Below are 23,680 nucleotides of genomic sequence, written 5' to 3'. Positions count from 1 at the left end.
AAAAGTACAAATAAACATGGCCATATGTGATTCAGCAGTACTTTCACGTTAATTGGCTTTAACCCATATGCAGTCAAGAGGGATTAAACAAGTCATGTGCACATTGTCATGTGCTTGTTTTCATGCAGTTATGTTGACTGGCCTCCCCCCTCCCCCTTTTTTTTTAGTCTGATTTCTTGTGGAAACAAGTTTTATATGAGCATGCTGTGTCACTCTTTCTCACCATCTCCTCTCCGATACACTTTTGAGCTACCTAATTTAATTTTGACAGAGGAACAGAGAATTCAGAAATACTAAGTTCTAGGAAAATTTACAAGTGGGTGGAGGAGAAAAATTCCTTCAGTGGCCTGATTACAGAAACAGCAAGGACAGCTCAGTTCTCATCTGCTCTATTCAGTGTGTCAGCTTGTCTGCTCAATAGTCAGTCTAAAGGCTGCTGTCAGCCAGCAAAATCAGCACAGGTAGCTAGCTCCAAATCAGACACAGCATATGCATTACTTGCTCACCAATTGCCCAAACTAAGGTAAATAATGAGTTAAGAGGAAATTGGTGCTATTATGGGAAGGGAGAGAAAGGAGAGAGCTAAAGATATTTTATGTATGAGGGGAAGGAGACTAGTAAACTATCAATATGGGGAGAATCTGTTCCATATTTTATCATCGCCAGGTCTGACCATGGGGAGCTGTGGATGGAGGATACCAAGGCAAGACAGCAGTTGGGGGACATGGAGGTCAGCGCAAGAAACTGAGGTTACTGTTATGGACTTTGTAAGAAATGCAGGATGCAAGCCTATAGGAATCTCACACTTAAAACTAGTCCAGGTTCTCAGCATTTTTGCTAAAACTTCTATTTTTAAGATTTTACTTTCTCTGAATAGGCAACTTCCAGAGATAAAATAAAATGAATAAATTTGATCCAAAATTCCAAGTACTTAGAGTAGGCCCACTAGCTGTTACCTGCTAAACAGACCAGTAGTGTAATCAAAGTAAACTTAAACCATCACAGCTATGTAAATAAAATTTATCATTAAAATAAGCCCTCAAGACGCCAATCTTGGCAAAGCCCTTGCCAATCCTACAAGGCTCTATGGCAGCATTCAAATCCTTACATACAAGATCTACCAAGTCTGCTCAGATATTCAAGGAGACTACACCATCTTGAAAGAGAGTATAGACTCTCATAGATTAATTCTTTCACAGGAATTAGCATTCTAACAATTATTTTACTCAGGTGAAATAAGCAAGGTAAAATGCTAAAACATTGAAGATGTAGAGGTTTGAAAAGCAGAAAAAAATAGACCATCTACACCACAAAGCATACTAGCATAACCACACTAGTGTACATTTACCCTGATAGCTAAGTTGGTCCAACTCTCTTATGTTTCTTTTGAAGTTCCATGAAATCTAGATTTTTTGAATGATTCAAGGGGATAAGCATTCTGCTGTAATTATCAGAGATAATATTTATAAAATATTATCATACAAAAATAAGTAATTAACACTTATTACCTAAATCTTGTTTGTTACAACTTAATATATAGTAAGGAAGTTTCTTCACAATATACTGCACAATAAAACCTCAGCATTTTATAATTTATTTAACTTTGTATTTTATGCAATTGCATTTATATATATATATTTTTAATAGATATCATTTGCACGGCTCATTAGTTCACTTCTTCAGTGCCAGTGAAAGCAGCAGAAGGCCGAGGGAAGCTGTGCAGTACTGCCTTGCTTTCTTCCCAGGAAGAAAAAAAAAACTGTTATATAGTAAAGACTAAGCATGCACACATACACATGTATATGCATACAAAAGTGTGGGATTTTTAAATAGTGAGCACAAAGTTAGGAAAGATTACTTTGGTTTTGGTTTTTAAACTATTCAACTGTACTCTAAAAAGGTAGATTTCAAATAAAGTTGTAAGGCATAGAATTATTTTGACATCATAAAGCAAAAATTTCAGAGACAGTATCTTACCATCCAAGGTAGACTGCAATGGACCTATTCTTCCCATTCTTCTGACTCTCCAGACATGTCTTGCAGATGGCACATACAGCTGGGTAACCTAATTTATTAGGAGTATTTTACAGTTAAACATCGTCTAATTATGTATTAAGCATATACATTAACTGTGAAGTCTGAAAGTCTGTGTTTGAATTCCTAAAGTTCCAGATCTAATCCTATCTTCTTATATGTGTCTTAAAGCAGAGCTGTACATTAACAATTACAATGCCTAAGTATTATTTAAAAATACTGTGCAATGTTAAATTGTGGTTTTTAAGATACTAGGGAAGCTGAGTTTGAATTTTCAGATGTCAAATGATTTACTTTCACATGAATTAGGGCAGCAAAGCATATTATAACTACTTTACTTTCTCTAAGGTATGTAGGTGCTATTAGCTATGAACTATAAGGAACTGCCAGATTCACAGAAAAGCACTCATCTTGAACAGTAGGCAAGCAAATGGGAAACAATAAAAAACAAACAGAAGAGTTTAACAATTCCTGTGCAAAACTGTCAACTATTAAAGGCTAAATCTCTAATACTGTGAGATAGTTTGAGGTATAACTAACTTCTTGGATCCAGACTTTCAGTGATTCCAATGACATTTTCACATTCACATTAGCATTTTCTTTTACATATACATGCACATTTTTAAGCTCAAATAATGTAATTTTGTTCAAAATCTTTCAGAAAACAGTAATTTATAAGAAGGAAAAGTACAGAAAGTGCTACTGAATTTTACTTTATTTTTGGAAAGGAGAATTTGAAGGTTTTTTCCACTACAAAATAACTCTTTCATTTAGTATTTTTATTATGAGAAGTGCTTAAAATAAAAAGTAAGTCACTATTATACTTAAAAATGCAGTGTGCTTTCCATTCTCTTTTACTATTAATAGAGATGAACTACATTGTTGCACTGCAGAGAAGGTTCTACTTTCTGGATAGGTTATGCGATTTACAGTAAAGCTTTCTTAATGAGTTTAAAACCTCTGCATTACAGGGATAAGCAACGTAACTCCACATTGAAAACTAAACTAAAGCTGTGCAACTTTAATGTCTTGCTATAAATGTAAATTTCATATGAACAGGTTGGTATTGTCATAAATCAAACACCTTACTATTTAATCTTTGGCAGCAGAAGTCTATTGGAATAACAATACTACTTTTACCTTATCCGCTTTTATGTTTTCTTGTTCTGACAGCCAGTGATTCGGTGGGCAGAAATTTCTTCTTGTATCTCTAGATTTCAACATTTTCACTAAGTTTGTGATGACCTAGATGTCAGAAATACATATAATCAATACATATTTAGCACTGTGAATGAAATTATGTAACAAAGTCAAATCAACAAGTAAAACTTAAGAACATTTTGCAGTAATGCATGAAATTATTATTTATTGTTAAAAACTTGTTCTTATACCTAACTACCTTAGAATATGGTAAGTAATTGTCGTTCAGTTGCAAATCATCCCCCAAATTGGCTTATTTAAGTCTCATTCCACACACTAGGACTACAATTCACATCTAAAATGTTATATGCCAGTTCAGGCATATAACAAATCATTTCAACATTACATTCCTTCTTTAAATAAATTAACATCTGATTGGGTCATTTATATAGGGTTTTTTGGTTGGCTGGTTTTTGTTTAGAGAGATATTAAAAAACTTAAAAAGGTGTGAATAGATAAGTGTTTTAGAAGAGAGCTCTCTCTCTGCTCTTTACTACCTATCATTCCAAAACTAAGACTTCTTTAGAACTTGTTTGATTTGCAGGTTCTCTCTGTCCACTAGTAAAAAAAAAAGTCTGACCATTTTTCAGAAGCTTTGTAAGAATGGAAGTTTTGCTTTCAATTTCAAGACAAAGGTCAACTCCCATTCCACATTAAGTAAACCTAACAGGTCAACTAATAAACAGTGGGTATTTCTATCTGTAGTCAATGCTCCCAATTAACTAGCTAGCATAAGATCATTTGATACATTCCTTAATGAAAAAGGCACCAGAAATTGCCTAAAGCCAACATCAACTTTGGAAAGTACAGGAGCAGGAAGAGTAAGCATTCAATTGGCAACAGAACTTGACAGCAAGTGTTTCATCTCTATCGTACCTGTAAGAGTGCAACTGCAGCTTCTGGTTGCTGCATTGACAACCTAAAGCATTTCCAGTTAAAATTGCTTCAGAAAAATCATAAGCATCTGCTTACAATATATGACACCACACACTGTGGGAATTAGCCAATTGGAAAACAAATGTAGATATTTTTATGGATATAGCTTTACATTTGCGAAAGACATCAAATGCTCCTGTTATTGTCAATGAATATCTTGACAGTTTTTTCAAAGCTAACCAAAACCAAAAATCATCCAAAAGTAGCTACCAATATGATCAATATGATCATATGTGTACCCTCATAATTCTTGTTTCTAAACAGATCCTAATGTGGCAACTTCAGTTGTTTATACACTTGAACTTCAGTAAACTCCACCTTAAATTCTTAAAGGATCCTACATACCAAATACAGAAAGAAAAGAGTCTCCTGAGAAAGTCTAATCCAAATGTCTGATAGTAGATTACAGAAACATCATTTCCAGAAAAAGAATGCTTAGTAAATACCTTGTGGTAGTCAGCACAAGAAGCATAAGGGGTTCTTACAGCCCTGAAAATATATGCGCAGGGGTAGCTGGTTGTAACTTTCATTTGACATATGGGGAACAAGACGTTTACAACACACAGAGCAAGAGAGATTGCTTAGGACAATGTTCCAGTTAGATCTGGTACACCTTGAACCTGATCAACTTAGGAAAAGATAATCCAAAGGAAACTTAGAAAAATGCCACCCTACCTCAATCTGACATCTGTCACTGCATATATTTTTACATATTTTATATATACACACACACATCTATATTTTTTAATGAAAGTTGGAATTCATATTAATATATGAGAACTCAAAACCAAAATTCATGTGGAGAACAAACTGCAAGCAATCATCAGTAACAGACAGCTTCCATATTTTTATGATTAACTTCCATATTTATGATTAAGTGTAAGATATCAGAACAGATGCTTTTAATATCATACTGCCTCTGGCCATATTCAAAAAAAAAATGTATATAGATCAGGTTATTGGCTCCAATTCTAAATCAGATTAGTATTTGTTTTTCAACTATACCCATTAGAAAACATGTATTTTTAATTAATACCAGATATTGGCCAACACACAAAAAAAATAAAGATTAGTTACTACTCCTCTAAAGGTATACCTTTTCAATTGTCTTACATATTGTATTATCATAGTATTATTTACAAATGAAAATATGTTAAACAAAAGTAGTAAGCCCTTTTCAACATGGAGTATAAGCATTTACCTTAAAGCCATCTAGATAAGTGGTTTAACAAATTTTTCCTTATCAGCCAAACCACAGATGATGATGATATGTACACCATTACTCCCCCACAAGCAACAAAGCAGAGTACGCCAGCTTAAATACTATGAAAGCTTAATATATTTTACTTCACAAGGAGCTCAAATTATAACCACACAGTCAGAAAATGAGAAAATAGACAAACAGAAAATTCGTTCACACATATCTGCAGAACAAGACTGGGAGGCAGGGAAATGTGCTTATCATAATTACTAGTTGCCTTTGCAGTTTTAATATATTCCTTGACAGTTTCTTCCAGTTCAAGGAAAAAATAAAATAAGTAATTTAATATCTACTTCATCACAACCACAACTGTCATGCCTGGTTCCATGCATTCTTCTCAGAGAAGGTTAAATATGTGTGCAAGAGAGAACTAACTTAGCCCAACACTATATAAAACTTAATTAAGTGGAATCGGTGTAAGTTTAAATAACTAGCCTAAAGGAAATTACCACTGCTATGAACAGACATCTGTTTTGCAACTTAGAACTAGAGCATTTGAAAAATGAATGGAAAAGAAAACACACACAGTTTTTCCAAAGTAATCTTGCTGAAAGACAGTCTTAATGGATAAGTGTCAAGAGTAACAAAGATTTTCATAGGCCTTCTACAGGATTCTGTGTCTAAATACTAAACAAAAGACCTTTTAAGATCCAGTTTGTAAAGTAAGATCCTGAATAAAGACAGAAACAAGAAGAATGCTATTAAGGGAACTGTTTGACTATACAGGAATTTTCATCATCTTGCCCTTATAAAATTCAATGCCGCTTAGATTAGTCACTAAAGCTCTAAAAACACAGAAAGCTACCCACATGAAGAGCATTCTAGTAAAATGTTTTAAAAGAGGTAAGGATGCTTTAAGAAAGCTGCATGAAATTAGGCGAGGCTGGAGTTCCTTCTACATAATTAATGGTATGGAGAACACTAGTAAGCAAAACTCAGGATTTCTTTGTAAAATTTGTCATAATTATGTATTTTATTGAAAGGAAAGTCTCATTTTAATAAATAATTTTTAAATAGAGATTTTCTTCCAAAAATATCGTAAGTGCATACAATCTACAAAGTTCAGGAAAAACAGCATCATATTAAATTATTTTACAGGATTAATTCAAGACAATGAAATAATTCTTTTATTTAAAAAAGTCTGTTTCATGCACTCATACTTTAAGTCCTTCTATGTAATCCATAACAGCAACTACACTATTTCATTATATCATAAGCAAAAAAAGGGTATTCTGCTGAATAAAGACATTTTCATATGCAAATAAGCACACCTTACTGTCAGCAATCTCACCAATTTCAGTGATTTCTATATGTGGGAACGCATTTTCTTAGACTCTAGTGGTACAAAAGATAAGTAAAACAAGCATGAGAAATTAAAAGTAAAGATTATAGTAAAGAACTGTGCCTTTTTCTCAGCAGACAGTGTAAAACAGCTTTAGAAGAGACAAATCTCTCACATCTTTGGCATAGTGTAAGAAAGAAATGTTTCGTTTCCTTTGACACCTTAGACTTATGATAAATTACTTCAACCTTGTTTCTATTTTTTGTTGGAAGACATTGCTGCCGATTCATTGGCAAAAAGCAACCCTGAAGGTGTGATCAGAAAGACTCAATGAAGTAGTCTTCTTCTCAATAAAAGAAGATGAATTTTTCAGTGCTGAATTTTTAACAAGCAAAGCTTTGTTATTAGTTACATTCCTGAGTAGAACCAGAGCCTTTAAGATATCTTAAAGATTTACATTTGTAATTCAGCTAAAGAAATAAAACTGTCAGAGTACATCAAGTTTAGACAATTCCACTAAGAGTTTAGTGGAAGCCTAAGTGAGACAGAATAACTTGAGATTTAACACCTGTCTGAATAAAAGCAAAATACAATCAAGCTCATCTAAAATGCAAAATGCTAGTAAAAAGATTGATTAAACATGATAAATTAAAGAAAATAATTGGAGGATGGTTATATTATAAATTCCATACATAAAAATTCTCCTAACAAGCTGTCTTGCTTATAAAAATAGACATATTGGGTCTTTTCACTTGTGACCTTTAAATCGAGAGTTTATTTGGCAACTTAAAGACAAGTAATTAAATTAAATTGTGCAAACACATATTAGATCAATCTTTGCAAATTACAAATTCAGTGGTGCATTAGGACTATATTCAATGCAATCAAAACATTATCAGTTCCTCTCACCGCTATTAATGCTTATGCTCATAAGTGAAATGTGTTGTAAAATCAGGCAGAATAGGCTGAATAGAGGCTATCTTAGACTTGTAGAATGAATAAGCATTCCTTAATTAGCCCATCAGGTTAAGTGCAAGCCTTAATGGTCCTTTCCTAAAGTCTAGCATGACATCTTTCTCCAAACATGGCCAAGAAGAAAGTTCCATTAGCAATATTAATACAAGCTTAGTTGATCATTTTCATTCAATTAACTTCTTTCAATTAAATAGATAGCTTGACAAAAGCAGTGATAAAAGACCTGAAGGGACAGCTGATGACTCGAACTGAACATTAGTGTGCGAGAGGTCGCCAGTATTAAACGGACTGTAAATCTAGCATTCAATTTGGAAAATGCATTTCTTCGGCTCCCACTTCTTTAATGAGCAATTTTAGCTGACTAGATGTGTTTGCTGCAGAATTTTCATGACAAGTCAAGCACTCCCCTTTTTTTCCAGCAATAGTTATATTCTTAGGTTTTTCCTGCCAATATTTTCAGCTTCCCTGAACTCATGCCATAGGCTGCTGCAGATAAAACTACTTAGAAATACATTGCAAGATACCTAGAAATATCATACAGCAAGTTTACATACGCTAAGCTTCATTCATCACCCCACTGGTATTCCAGCAAGCCCAAAAAAGAGATGGACCAGCATATTCTAGTAAGACAACAACAAAACCAGTGCAGCACAGTATCAGTCTAGTAAAGCCCCTAACACTGAAGTACTTGATTAATCTTTTGATCCGAGAAGAATTTTACATGTTCATACAGTTAATCATGTTTAAGTACTTTGGTGAGCTGAAGGCCAAGTTAAAATCTATGTAACAACCTCTTTATAAAGATGATAAGCCAGAAAATGAAATTAAGATTTGTCAAAAGCAAAAAAGTAAAATAATTTGTTATATTTATCAGAACTAAATTACTCTAAATATTGGCATATTTGCCAAAATCAACCTTCTAAAATCCAAATGCCCTGATAACATCTGTGATAAAAGCCTAATCGTCAAAAGACTCCACCGTACCTGATCTCTCATTGTCAGCAAAGAGAAGTCTGAAAATGTTATTTTAATCTGTTCCGAAAATTTATACAACATACCTTGAATAGTTGAATCCATCTTTTTTGTTCTGTCTGTATACATTGCTGCATTTCCGTATTTTTTGTTACTCCAACACTTCTAAATGCTGCAATATACTCCTCACGAACTTCTGGTTTTGTTTCTGGGTAAGCCAACTTTATGATTCCTAAACACGCATCTCGAAGGCAGCGTGATAATATTACTAGCTCTTCTAGTGTAAAAGGCATCATTGATGATTGTCTTTGACCTACAACTACATAAAGCACAAGCTTATGTTTCTTTGAACTATCACTCCTAATCATTTTGCTATTAAAAACACTTATTTCACAGAAACGCTAATATACACACAAAGTAAAGGCAGAAAAGAGAGACATCATAAAAAAGATGAGTATACATTTATAATTGCCATCATTTATTTTAATTGTCAGCAGCTGTAGTGATTTTAGCCACAATACTGTCCTAACTTTTTTTTTTAATCATCTCCTGCTATGTTAACATTCAAGTTAGTCTACAGATCTAATTCAGAAGGGCTTCTCACTTCACTAACTCATTAAAAATCATCGTGAATAAGATCTCCCACATCACACCCTGTAAAGCTGGGGGGTTATTAAAGTGCAGACCATTTTTTTCTAAATGCAATCATCACGAAGGAACTAGTTGACAGCTGAGCACTCAGGGGACTGTCAGTACATCAGTCAAGAAGAGCCTTCCCCAAAGATGTCAGCAAATCATTGCTCAGGGAGCCCTAAAGCTGTAAATTCCAGCTGCTGAGCAGTTTCTGGCAAACTGATATGACAGCAGCACGTTTGTCTAAAGCTACCTTGTCGCCATCACATGGTGAATCTCCATCTTTTAAGGAAAGCATGAGGTGGACAACAATCTTGCTTATTGACAGAGAATCACCCAGAAGCAACGGAACAGCATTAACTTTGTTAGGTGGTCCTTAAAATCTGAGGGTTCATCATTTAAGCACCCTTACACAAAAACATTTTGCGAAGTTCTGCCATTTAGTAAGCTTGAAATTCTCACCTTCTATAGGATCACCAAAGAATTCATTATCATGAATAGAAATAAGTGAATGACTAAACAAAGAACTAAAAAGGTAAAAGAGAGGGATAATTCGACTAGAGTCTTCTAAAGACATTGGAGAGCCTCTTGAAATCACTTGAAGCAGTGGCACCATAGACCTTCAAATATAAAATACAAAATAAGAGGTCAATAATTAAATATTCCTTTTTTAAAGTTTTAATTCAGCATTCTAGTAGAAATATTTAGTAAAAATATTTAGTAGTAGTTATAAAACAAAATAAGGACTACTCTCTCAGTTTAATAACCATTATGTCCCATTCCCACAAAATAAATTATTCTTTATATGTTCTTGTCACTATAGTATTTCAGTGTCTTGAAATGCATCAGCTTATATATAACTTCAGTGTCAACTCCATTACAGACTGCACATTTTTTTTCTGGCTTAGAGCAGACACCTGGCATAAAGACAAATTAAATAATCCGCATGTTAGCACAGAACAACTCTGTAGATTTAATGTCTCAATTCCTAAGAGCATGCATCTGCTCCCACTAATTTCTGGACTAATCAAAGTGTTCAACAAGAAATAAAATTAAAGCACTTGGGATTTTGTGTTTATTATTGATCCTAGCAAGCAATCCAAAAACTACAAGACATTTGTATTATTTTAAACAAAAGTTTTACTTAAAAACCTGTAATTATTTACAATAGGCCAGTTCCTGAAATCTTGCTAAATTTTATGAAATAGTCTCAGTGAAAAAGGAACCAAATAAAATATTACAGTTTTGTTTTCAACTATCTTTCACTATCATCACCATACCACCAATTATCTCATTCCCTTTTCACTAGATGTGCTCTATTTTAATGCAAGCTCAGCTTCAGAAATGGTATAATACATACCCTGTTATCATTCGCGTAGTCATTGAAGATATCAAATACCAAAGATGCCTCAGAAATCTAGCATTAAAGGCTAAACTATAAAGAAGTCTGAAAGAGAAATATAAAATACACTGCATCTGTTAAACAGTGAATCCACAAAACAGTATTTCTGTAATAACTTTTATATCAAGTTACATGAATAATTTATTTTTTTCAAGATGGGAGTCTTTATGTAAGCAATTGTGATGAAAATACAAAAATAAATAAATAAATAAATAAATAAATAAATACACTATTTCACTAACTCTTCAACAAACTTTATAACACAGACCTAAACCTACACTATATCACAAAGCTAAACACACATTAAATAAACGTAACATACCTTGAACTGAGTTATTTTTCTGAGAATGTTTTTAATTCTGACATAGTAAACCACTCTAATCAGTTAATAGGCTTCTTCTGTGATTCATCTGACATTAATAAACACAATCTTAGCTAAAAGTAGTAACTACCTTAAAATTAATTTATTCAAGATGCAATTATTGTTTTATGTAGCAATTTTACGTGTGTGTGTGTGTGTGTGTGTGTGTGTGTGTGTGTGTGTGTATTTATATATGCATACACACACATATATATGCAGGTCTGCACTTTTATATATGCATATAAATACACACACACACACATTCTCTCTCTCTCTCTTTCCCTCCAAGCATCAGATATTAACACAACAACTCAGCAGGATAACATCTGTCCCGATAATTTCAGTTATCTCCTTGATCTCATGATCACTGCCTATACTCATACATATTAATCCACCTGTTAACCAAAAAAGGTTTATACAACATAAGTGAAAATAAACATTTAGCTTCAAAAACCACTTATAAACAAAGCCAGCTTTAATCATATTATTTCAGACATGATTAAAGTATCCTTTTATGGAAGTGAAAAATAAAAAGTTTCCTGAAATTAAAAGATCTCCTCCAATCTTTTCTCCCCAGCAGAACACAAGATACGCAACAAACGTCACTTAAAACACGATGTCTTCTAGAAAAATAAAGTCCTTATTTTTCTGTTATTAAAATACTATATTCAGCTGGTAATCCTAAATACTACTTTCCAAGGTCTCCTAATTACTATTACAATAAAAATGGTAAAATAAACACTCAAGTCTACATCTCCTCTCAGAGGTCAACAGCCTCGTAATACCAAAATTTCTCATGCTCATGTACACAAGAGGCAGGAGGCTGAGAAACGAAAGCAGAGAAGGGAGACTGGAAGGTCTGCCTGAGAAAACAGTACTTATTATGGACCACGCAGACAAAGTAAAGTTTGCCAAATGGCAAAAGGAAAGGAAGCATACATTTCACTAAGAAAAAAGGTAAAATACGTAAAGGTAAAAAAGGTAAAAACAAACACTCAAAAACACTTAGAAAAGTTTTAAGCAGCAAATCATTTGAATACTTTAATTAAAAAAAATTTATATACCTATACATAAAGAAAGCAGTATGCACTTCTGGGTCCTAGCTTATTGGTTGTTCAAGCCTTACAGAAGCTTTTAAAATATATTTTAAAATTAAGCTATATTTTAAGTATGTGAAATTTTAATCTTAAAACTTGAAAAAAATATTCAACCTGAATTTTTTTCCTTTGTAGTTTTACTTTTCTACATTCACATTATTTTGACAATTAGGTGGAAATTATGCATTATCATTTAAAGAAGGGCTTATTAGATTAAGCTAATCTAGAACAAGGATTTCTATTTTAATGTTTAAATATCCAAATGATAGTTTAGATGTCTAAGATGAAAAATTTCTTCAGTGACCTTCAGTTCTCAACCTCATATTTGAAATGAAAAGCAATTTGGCACAGTGCCTTTGGTCTCATAGGGCTTCCAAGTAAAAACTTGTTAATTTTACAATCACCTCTGGAAATTATGTAATAGTTTTAGAAGAAATGAATAAACATTATGGACACGGAATCTATCATAGTGTAATTCATTTTTTCATTCTAGTAATAATAAGTAATAATGAAGAAAAAAAAAAAGGACAAGCCTTAAGAATTTAGAATAATAACCCTTGCCTGAGTTTTATCCATTTTTATTCCATAACAGTGATTCAGGCAGCCAACTGTAGCAACTGCTACATTTCATGGCTTGATTCCAGAAATTTTGAATACATTCAACTTTCTTGTTGAGACGGCTGCACTGCCCTGAAAATCAGGTTACATACACAATGTATATATGATAGAAGTTACCATACAACTTGTTTTGTCATTATGAAATACACATAAAGCACGAAACAGATGATTCAGAAGTTCTGAAGATTCCATATTGTTACCAGAGAATAAAAGTGGAACTGCAAATTAAACACACAAGGCCTAATAAACCAAGAAAAATTTTACATCACCAGATTCACCTGAAATATTATCATTGGCAGAAGAGTGAAAGTAGAAAGAAAACTGCAGCCCAAGCACTGAAATTAGCTTTCAAAGTAAAAGATAAAAAATTTTAACACAAACAAACTATGCAAGGATGATTTTGAGAAATCGCCTTTAAAATTGGCTGTGTTGGAAAACAATTTCAACATTTTCAGCTTCAAATTAAAAGAAAAAAAACAAACCTAAAAATCCTAAAAAGTAAGAAAGGAAAATTCTGAGAATTAAAATAGGACAAAAATCTATTTTGGTCACCTTCAGCCAGGTAAGGGAAAACATACGTCTGCTAAAAATGAGCATTTCCAGATAAAACTACATTAAAATGGCACAGCACATAGCAATAATTTAATGTAAACTGCAGATATGGTTCACAGATATGGTTCATACATGCCAAAGGCAAAGCATTATTAATTCACAAAGTTTAGAAATCAGTTAATGTACAGCTTGAGTGTCCATACAACCTGGACCACTTTTTCTTTTAAAGAAAAAAAAAATCCGCATATGTACACCCAAAATCACTGAGGAAGTCTTAGACATTTTCCTTTTTCTTTTAATATTTATACCTCAGTGGTTCATTTCCAATTATTTGTACTATTCTAAAAACAGATTAGAAGCTAAATTTTATATCCTGAGTTTTTTCCACTCCCCTCTGGTTCTTCTGCATTTTCTTCAAAATCTCACTGCATATTACCAGTTTCATTACTATGAGATCATTATGCATGGGTTTACATGATAGATTCATTAATGGATTTGCTGGTGAATTTTAATATTCAGATTTAGCACTTTAATTTGGGGAATTTTAATATTCTTCAAGTAATGAAAAGTATAAGCTCCTATTTCAATCATAAAAATAAAGCAGCCAAAACCTATGCTAGAATTAAATTCACTGCAATAATTTGTTAGCTATTTTAATCACACTAATTTAAATTATTACTAAATTAAATTATCTGCTCTCAAAATCAAGCATACATTGGCTATTTATTATTGGACAGTTTCTCTCTGTAGTTATCTAATTGTTCACAAAAGCCACATGATTTATGTGTATTTGCCAGAAAGGTATTTTTGGGCACCTCTGGTTAAAAAAAAAAAAAAAAAAAAAAAGTGTCAAATTCCTCCTGTGCAATAGAACAGATTAAATGACCCATTAAGCTTAATTTAGCTGAGGCACCGCTACAAGTCAATTAGTTAGAGGCAAGATTTTCAGTCTAGGTCATAAATTGGGCCCAGTTTCCCACTGAGACCATTTAAGTTAATGAAGAGAATACAATAGAATGAGACAAGCTCATGCAGCCTAATAAAGGTCGCTGGTGCAGGGGCAGTGTATCCTGACACTTCCTGAGAACTGCAAGGTGTCACAGGTAAGAGATAGCACGCAAGACGCATTAAATGAACTATACCGCTCCTCAGGCTGTTTCATGCTTCTGTCTCTTTAGAACTTGCATCGGACGAAGAACGCACAACAAAGCTTTAAAAAAGTGTTGTAAAAGCTTCAACTATTAAGGCTTTGAGAAAAACACACATTCGCTAAGACAGCCTTATGTAAAGCCTAAGTACCTTCACCTCACATACAAAGACAGGCTTCTCAAGTTACACCAGAATATCAGTAACATATCATCACTCAAACTGTTAAACTAAGATTAACAATTACACTGAGACACCAAGCAGACACCTAAAATAACCAAAGTCCCAGGACATGCACAGTTCATACAGCTGTTGAATTCTAAAGCCCTACTGAAGACTTGAAATCTCTGATACTAAATTATCTGCCCAAAGTATTTTGCGGAATGAGAATTTTTTAGTTATTTAAAATACATTTTTGTTGATCCAATCTTGCAAATCTCTCTGTAATGGTAATGACAGCTACACTAAGATTCAGTTTTTCTTTTTTTCTTTCTTTTTAAGTAACACTTCATTCAAATACTGTATAACATATATCAACTTTATAGTGAAGAAATGAAAGCCCTGCCGTGTGAAGACAATGTAAGATTCTCAGCAACCTCATCATCATGAGAATTTAAACCTACACTTCTCTCCTGACTTACTGAACACTATCTACAGCTTGATCTTTCTACTTTTGTGGCCGGTTTCTGTTGTTGTTGTTGTTTTTATCTGGGCTTGCTTCCATCTTTTCCAAATTTCAACAGAATTTATTAAGAAGGACTAGTCCTACACCAGAAGTAGCTATTGGTCAGGAGGACTCATTCAAAGCAGTATACTTTTCTAATAACCTATCTTTCCTGATACAAACCAACTTAAAATGTTAGATAACACATATTAGGTAATTATAACGTGTAACTAGCTTGTTATCACAAACGATTAGGAAGACCTAATACGGCTTCTCAGAGGAAATAGATGCTATACTCATACAATTAAGGTTCTATGCAACTTCTTTATTCATTAAGCACCCTTTCCACACAGTTCACCAGTAAACCTCAAGTCAAAGCAGTGACGCATTTAAATTCAGTAATTACTATCGAAGGCAATGCACTACTGGCAACAATAAAACAGGCGTCCTAATTCAACTGCTGCTATGATCTTCAGGTCTCACATCCTGCTCTCATGCAATTAGTCTACAAAGAACTAATTACCCTAATCGAGCAATCACAGTTTCACTGACATCTTACTTCCTGGAAAAGCCATAAACACCACTGGGCTAAGATAGCACCTAATTAGTTTTCTGTATCACTGTTTACAATGCAGTTTGAATTGATTATGTTTACAACATTCCCTAAATACTTAGTTTACTACCAGTAACCATATACTGACTCAAAACGACTTGAACCACACGAGTTAACAGCTATAGGTCTTGGTTTGATTATAAGATAACCAAAAACCTTCTTCCACTGTTACTGACATTTTGTTTCGTAGACTTTGTAAAAGAAAACTGGTAATGAACAAGTCCAAACTTTTACCTCTATTTGTGATTCTGAACCTTTCCCCAAACAACAACAATTTCCAACAGTTAGGAACTATTTTAGTTCAAAGCAAGAGATATTCTTGTTGTATACTAAAAGGCTCAAAAAACAATTTGGAGTAACTGGATTCAATGCTCAGCCAGCTGGACAGACTATGAAATCCGTATCACCAAAAATTTTTAAAAAGAAGCTGGACAAACTTCTGCAAGAATGATTTAATTACACTTAATACTGTTTCTCAGAAAGACGACAGAAAAAACTACTTCTCAAGAACCTTTGCAATGCCATTCGCATGTGATTTTCTGATCATGAACACTTTATTTTCTGTAACATTCAATGTGATGATAAAATACTAACTTAATTGCAACACACTAAACAAACCCAAAACAATTTTGGATTCAGTGATCAATCCAGAGAGAGCACAACGGGCAGGAAGAATAATGAACAAAAGAAATCAACTCACTGATGTATCTGGAATTTGGAATTCTCATTTAAATTCTAAAATTCTTATTTATTTCAGTTGATCATAGAAGACACTGTTAAAAAAAAAAAAAAAAAAAAAAAAAAAAAACACTCCACAGAGTATTTGAAACACCAAATCAAGTCTATCTAGTGCAACTTCACTTTATGTCTACTGAAGTTTTACATTATAACTACTTATACTTGCCTGACTTTTGGCACCATCATTCGGTGTTGTACCATTAGTGTGTGGCAGATTGATGCCATCAAGGTAAAGACCTCCTCACTAGCTGAATCTCTCCAAACCATATTCAGTAGAGTGTTTGTTTGCTGTTTTGTATCCAATTTCTTTAGACACTCCTCAGTTATATACTGAACTGATATTCTCCCATCACCCTGTAAACACACCAAACAAAAATCTGCTTTGTTCTTTTTAATGATAAAAAATCCCATTTCTTTAAATACTTCAGAATTTTACTAGAACATAATGTTTACTGTATGATAGTCAAAGCACGATCATATATGTGTACTCAAATATTCCCAGAAGCATCACATCTGAAAACTGATTTAAACCCTTAGATAGGCACACACTGTGGGTGGTAACAATCTTTCCACTCAAGACAGTGGAAAAGACTCCCTTTAATGCAAGCACACTCTCCTACACTTGGATGCAATACAACAAGATCATTTACTGGCATAAAATATGTGAATACTCATCTGTCCCCCAGTGACAGTAGTCAGTATATGCAGAGAAATGGATATCTTCTGTAAGTTCAAAAGTTACAAACAATATTTCCAGATTTATAGCCCATGAGTTAACAAACAACATAAAAATTTTCAGCTACCAGGTTGCAAATACACGTGTTAGGGTAATACAAGAAATGTAAAAAGAACATCCTTAAAGGATGAAAGCTATCCAGGTATGTATCTTTAAAAGGAAGAGTTTTTTTTTTCTGCAACTTGGTTTTTGGTTGGACAGGCATGCATGAAAATATGGAATATAAAAAGAACAGAGGAAGGAGAAATGTGTATTACAATAAAATAGTATTATGTATTAAAGTCATGTATTAGATTTTCTCTAATTTATAAATTACAGTAAGCTATCTATGAACAGAAATTTATGCTTTGTTTTTACCTAACCATCTCTTAAACATCACCAATAATTTTAAATCCATAAGTAAAATCTGCCAATGTTTATATTATACAAAGGGAGGAGGGAGCGGGGATTAAATATCTGAAGTCTGACTTAAGATAGTGGATAGAAAAAATAGGAAATATTTTTTAATTTGGGAAATGCATTATTTACTGGACAAAGCAGCAGTTATTCATACTAATTCAGTAAATCTTTCTGGACAATGATAACATACTGCATGCAAAACATACAAGTAAAAAGCTGCATGTATTCACCAAGAGTAACAGTATGGTTCCTGATCAGAAGTTGCTCTTAATATCTGGTCTTTAAAATGTTGGATCTTTCAGACACAACAGGAAATTTAAGTAGAAATTTGGAATAGTATCTCCTAGAATAGCTGGTATGCTCTTGCTTTCAGTACTTAATCAAGAAAATGACACAAAGGCATACAAATGCCTGAGAGAAAAATCTAGTATTTCCAACTCAGTATGGGAAAAGGAAAAATAATCATACTATGATAATTATACTATTTTTATACCAATCCAAAATAGGGTGAAATTTCACACACTCCACAAGGATACATTGCACACTGCATACCTTGCGAATGGCTTTTGAGAGGTTACATAAAGGCCAGTAAGAAGCTGTTGGACTGACATCTCTCTGACTTTGGTTGTTCAAAGCCTTGATCAGAGTGTTCAAACTCATGTTTAAACTACAGTGAAAAATCCCATTTAAAACTACAGTCTCTACATTATCACAGAAATAAGGCGTCCTGCCCTCTGAGAGTTTTGAGGGTAGCAAGTGTGGCTAAAAAGAGAGCTAAGGCCATAAGGTAAAGACTGAAGTTAAATATATTATATTTTTATGAGAAAAAAATGGAAATACTAAGTTGGAAGATCAGATTAGTATGTTTCACAATAACCTAGTGTCAACAGGGGCTTAAAAATATGAAGAGTAATAGTCTCTGTAAAATACAAAATCAAAGCAGAGGAGTCAAAATTTCCTTTTTTTTTTTTTTTTTATGTCTTTAAACTGTCCTTTGGAAGTTATACTACCCGTACTTGAAGATTCCTGACTATATTAAGAGCTTTGAGTATTTGTTTTTAAATATACGGGATCAGTTCCAGTCACTTGCAAATAGAAGACATCTACTTTAAAGAACAAAATAGGCATTCTTCCCTCTACAAGCAGCTAGAAAAATAGCAGACTTAAAATGATCATGATTTTACCTATTTCTGCTGATGCTATAATAAAAATTCATTCAAAGAAATTCTGTACTGCTTACTGGTGTGGTTATCATTTTACTGATCTCTTCATCCTCATCTTCAGAATCACTGGTTGCATCTTGACAGTTTGTACCAGTAGTAGACACAGGCAACTGAGAAAGAAAAGTCTGAAGTACCCTCAAATACACAAGAAGTCCTTCCTCTGAAAGGGATCCTATAGCAAATGCATGGAAATAGGACCATTAGCTAGACCACACTACACTAAAGAAAAATAATACATTTTACAAGAAATTTCTGATCAAAATACAATATACTCAAGCTTCTCCAAATAGCACAAGACCTCTCCAGAAGTCCCTACCAACCTCAACCATTCTGTGATTGTCAAGCGTAAATTTTAATGAAAAGAGTAAGAAGTAAGATTAGCTAATAAAATAGATCTCTCCAACATTTGTATCTACATACTGTCTTTTCTGCTTGTCAATGAAAATTATTACATATGGATGCTTTATATAAATGTACTATACTACTCAAATACAAAAAAAAAAAAAAAAAGAATAGGCCATTTCACTTTCTCACCCAAATATGTTTCTCCAACAGTTAAAACAAAATAAAAAAGCCATGGGGCTCGATCGCTTTTTCTTGAACATCCACTTTCTGCTAATAATAGTGCATTTAGAAAGAGTTCATAAGGGAAAATGGTCTGCACATCAGCAAGCGCTGGAATGATGAAATGGAATATTTGATCTGTAAAAGGTGCTGCCAGAAACTCCTCTGTGAAGGCTGTAAAAATCTGTTGCCTGAAATAAAGAAAAGAAATGCCTTTATAGAAAATATGAGCAGAACTTCTCACAAGCATATCCATGCAATGGTTGGTCATCAATGTACAAGGTTGAATATGTCCATCAAGAAAACCAGAATAGATGCATTCCATTAATACTGGGCCAATGAAGCGAATGTGTCAAATTTCTCAAAAATGAATGTATTATATCCTATCTCTGATGATCTTATATGTAACTTTATCTTTTAAACTTTTAATGAACTCATAGAAAATGATTCTGAAGTAAAATTTTATTGTAAAATTGATTAAAAAACTCAATCAGGGTATTTCTCCCAAAAGCCTACTTCAATACAAAACATTATCATATATGATAGAACCAAAGTTCTACCTGACTCTTCCTCCTGGTAAGCTATGACTTAGTTATTCTTCTTCATAAACCTCAATTCCTGTCACAAACTTCTTATTAACTCCAAAATGCTTTTTATCTGCCCTTGGCTATGTCTCTGCTGTCATCTACACTTCAAGTTTTTCCACCTCTACTTTCTCACACACTGTGATACATGTTATTCTCTATGATCTGTTTATTGTATTCTTCAGCATTTTATTGCTTTTTTTTTTTTTAACTATACCTGAAATTACATTGTTTTGCCTTTGTACAATGTTACCAAAAAATCATTAGTATTGCAAATAATTCAATCTCTATCAAAAAAATAAACATCCAACAATAAAGCCCGTAACTCTGAAAATAATGAACAATTATACAAATATCTAATATTATCTTTATTTACCTTGCACCTTCTGGGCAGGAGCTATATGTAAAGTGCAATGGTTTCAGAACATTCTCCAGAAGTATTTTTGCAATAGGGACTCGAGAAACATCAGAATACTCAATACTTGATGGGAGCTTATTGTTAATTAACAAATAAAGCGACCTGTAGTAGCCTACAAATAAGAAACACCACTTTTTAAAGATAGTATTTTTTTTCTTTTTTTACATTTATAGAACAACTTATATACATAAAATTTATAATTTAAAAAAAATCTTGTAATTCATTGCATGAAATTTTACTTAGGAAAATATTTTTTAAAACACAGAGAACTGTCGAAGTCACATCAGATAACTAAGAGGACATACAAGCAATATCAATACAAGCAAAGGTAGACAACCTTTTATAAAATCACAGATAGATAATTGCATACAGAATCAGTTTGACTATCAAGATGGACCACTCCTGCTGATAAAGAGAATAATTTGATTTTATTTAAACAATAATTTCTGGAAAAGAGGTTCTCTTCTCCTCTAGGCAATTCTAGTAATGCTTTTGAAAGCAGATTTTCTGCCTTTTCAGACATGATGAATTTTTCCCTCTACTCCAAAGCACAACAGCATCTTACAGCCAAGAGTCCTGTTGGCAGAACGTCTCAATCCTACAAGTGCCTTGCTTTAGCAGACTGACGAACACAAGTACTATTCCCAAACAAGGCACTCTCACACAGTAATAAAATGTATTACCACCTGAACCATAAAGACAAGTATAGACTGTAACCTGAATCCCATTATCAGAAAACTATTTTTTTTTAATCTCACTAAAGTATGAACAAAGTTACAACTTCATTCTTTTCCTTAATCCAACTTCCCTGTGCTTGATGATCTCCTATTCTGAGACACAAGGTCTACCACTACAGAAACCACTATAAATGCCTAAGTAGTGCTGTGTCATTGAGAGAGAGGCCCAGTCTAAGACTCTCTGTTATATTAATACAAGCTGATTAGACGTTGTTTACTAATTCATCATCATAAATGATTAGGAGATAATGTATTTTTAGTTGCACACAGTTGCTTCTTTTTGATTATAAATGACTAGAAATTTTATTTTTATTGACTAAAATCTAGAATTTAACATCTTGATAAATTCTCATGTATCAGCTGTGAGGAGCAAATATTATACTAAATGAACAAATATAAAAGTACTTTGGAAGATATACTAATCATATAGTAAACAGTGAAGACAAACACAGATGCTACTATAACTTAAATAATATCTTGCCATGTAAAATAAATGTGCCACAGTAACAGTCACTTTTTGTGAGAGCGTAATACAGTAACTCCAAATGTAGTAGCTACAACTAAATCCTCAATAACAGGGTAAGATAGCCTTGATTCAGTTCCCTGACAATGTTTAAAACCTTTAAAAAAATGCGTTATTATTCCCCAAAGTTAACAAACAAATTTGAAGATGCCTTTTTAACATTTTGTACCACTGAAGCTGGATCAGAGATGCTTATTTCATAGGGCTTTTGTGTTTCACCTCCATCTGCCTGTCTTGCAAACACAAGCCATGACATCAGAAAAACAGATTATTTTTTAAATATATCTCATGAGTAATAAAGGTTCTTATACACAAATCACGATTTCAGTGACAACTAAACAATTCATCAACTTTCAGTAGGTTTGCACAAGTGTACTGATAGGAATTCACAAACAGTTTTGCTAAAGTTTTAAGATGGCACAAGGGAAATAAAAGCTGGTTCATCATCCCTTTGCTAAGGTGTCTCTACCTACTGTTAACAGGATGCAAAATTAATGCCAATTTACTATAAAAATGATCATTAGTAGTTACAGGGAGAAGTGCTGCAGAAGAATGTCCAACTTTTATACAACTAAAGCTTATTCAAAAGTTTTCAAAGAAATTGAACAGTAATTTCTCAAGTAGTGCTCTCTTTACCAGGAAAATATCAGTGCATTTGGCTCTGCAGCACTTAACATAATTCATCATGTCTGTGGTAAAGGTAAAATGTGATTCAACAACACAGTTTTCAGGTATCACACATTCCGTTCAATTTTTGAGCATCTCCCAGAACTTCTCGTTCCTAGTTACTCACCTTTTTGAATCATGTAGTGCAAAATTTGTTCAATTAATGTTGCCACATAGCTGACATCTTGTAAAACTGGCAAATATGTATTCTCAGATGAAAATACCTCAAGCATTCTCATAGGAAGTGCAACATTCAGACTGTCATCATTGCAATTTTGCAATAACCTATAAATGAAATCAAAATCATTAAATAAGATTTCTCCTATGTCAGCACAGGCATATGCACACTTCTTAATTTTTAAGCTACAAATTTTTTTCGTTAATTTTAAAATAACTTATTTATTTGGGGTTTCCAAGTGTTCTCAGTGGTTCAGCTAAATCATTTTGCTGGCACCATTATAATTCTGATTTTAGGGTTTCTATGCACAGCGCTCTCTTTAAATTCTACTGAATGTTTGCTTTCAATGACTTGAAAAGTTTGGAAGACTGCTGCACTGATTACAAGAGAAGTGAGAAGTTTTTTCCAACACTACCTATATGAAAAATGAAGGCAGGAGAGCCTCAGAGTAGTATGGGCTTGGAATCTATGAAATTTCCCAGTGTTCCAGTAACCAAAATAACACATCCCTGATCCTGATTATAGGCTCAAGTATTAAAAAAGCAACCATCCCCAAACCTTTAGCAAACTACTTATGAAACAACTACTTGTAACCACAGAAATGGCATGGATTAAGAGCCTTTTTAGCAATAAAAGGATTTGTTAATATTTGGGGCATACAGGCACAGTTATCTGGACAATGCCCATTCTTCTCCTGCCATCCAGAGACGCACACAGCAGCAGAAATCATTCTGACACCTTAGCTAAGCTATTTTACTAAACAGAATAAAGATGATTTTTTTTTTGCAGATGTAGCTGCAATCAAACTACCATTTTTGCCATGATGTTACATACTGTTACAATAGCTTCTCATGAATCTGAACTTACCCATGGGAAACAATTTTGATTGTCTGTGTCATCGCTTGCTTTCTGGGTTTTTGCAGCCAGTTAGAACACCTCAGAAAGCAAGCAGGGACAGTCACCATTACACTGGCAAGATGAAGTAAAAAAGAGCTTCTTCCTCCATTCTCCTCATGTGTTGAAGGAACAGGCCCTTTGCTCCCTTCCTCTCCCTACATCATCCACTCAGAAAGGCAGAGAGGGAACACTAATACACCTGCATTTACAAATCACAATTCCAGCTGTGGTCAAACTGTACAATTAACTCCAGTGACACCACAGCTATGTT

The 23,680-nt window shown here is 33.4% G+C and overlaps 1 protein-coding gene across 2 annotated transcripts in view; it reads right to left on the bottom strand.

The window, feature by feature from the left end:
- The window catches only part of UBE3C (ubiquitin protein ligase E3C), an 84,177-nt gene that overhangs the window by 43,608 nt on the left and 16,889 nt on the right, over positions 1 to 23,680 (bottom strand). For both annotated transcript variants that reach the window (XM_062568837.1, XM_062568838.1), the window contains exons 6-15: positions 22,462 to 22,619; positions 20,367 to 20,520; positions 19,377 to 19,597; positions 18,860 to 19,014; positions 16,651 to 16,838; positions 10,654 to 10,740; positions 9,756 to 9,913; positions 8,747 to 8,979; positions 3,175 to 3,279; positions 1,978 to 2,065 (exon numbers count right to left, since the gene is read on the bottom strand). In XM_062568837.1, the coding sequence (XP_062424821.1) occupies positions 1,978 to 2,065; positions 3,175 to 3,279; positions 8,747 to 8,979; positions 9,756 to 9,913; positions 10,654 to 10,740; positions 16,651 to 16,838; positions 18,860 to 19,014; positions 19,377 to 19,597; positions 20,367 to 20,520; positions 22,462 to 22,619 (1,547 nt within the window). The remainder of the gene's footprint in view (positions 1 to 1,977; positions 2,066 to 3,174; positions 3,280 to 8,746; positions 8,980 to 9,755; positions 9,914 to 10,653; positions 10,741 to 16,650; positions 16,839 to 18,859; positions 19,015 to 19,376; positions 19,598 to 20,366; positions 20,521 to 22,461; positions 22,620 to 23,680) is intronic.

The sequence above is a fragment of the Rhea pennata genome, chromosome 2 (genome assembly GCF_028389875.1).
Source record: "Rhea pennata isolate bPtePen1 chromosome 2, bPtePen1.pri, whole genome shotgun sequence".
In the NCBI taxonomy this organism is placed as follows: domain Eukaryota; kingdom Metazoa; phylum Chordata; class Aves; order Rheiformes; family Rheidae; genus Rhea; species Rhea pennata.
The sequence above is the reverse complement of the archived record's forward strand: the minus strand, read 5'-3'. Positions and strand labels throughout refer to the sequence as shown.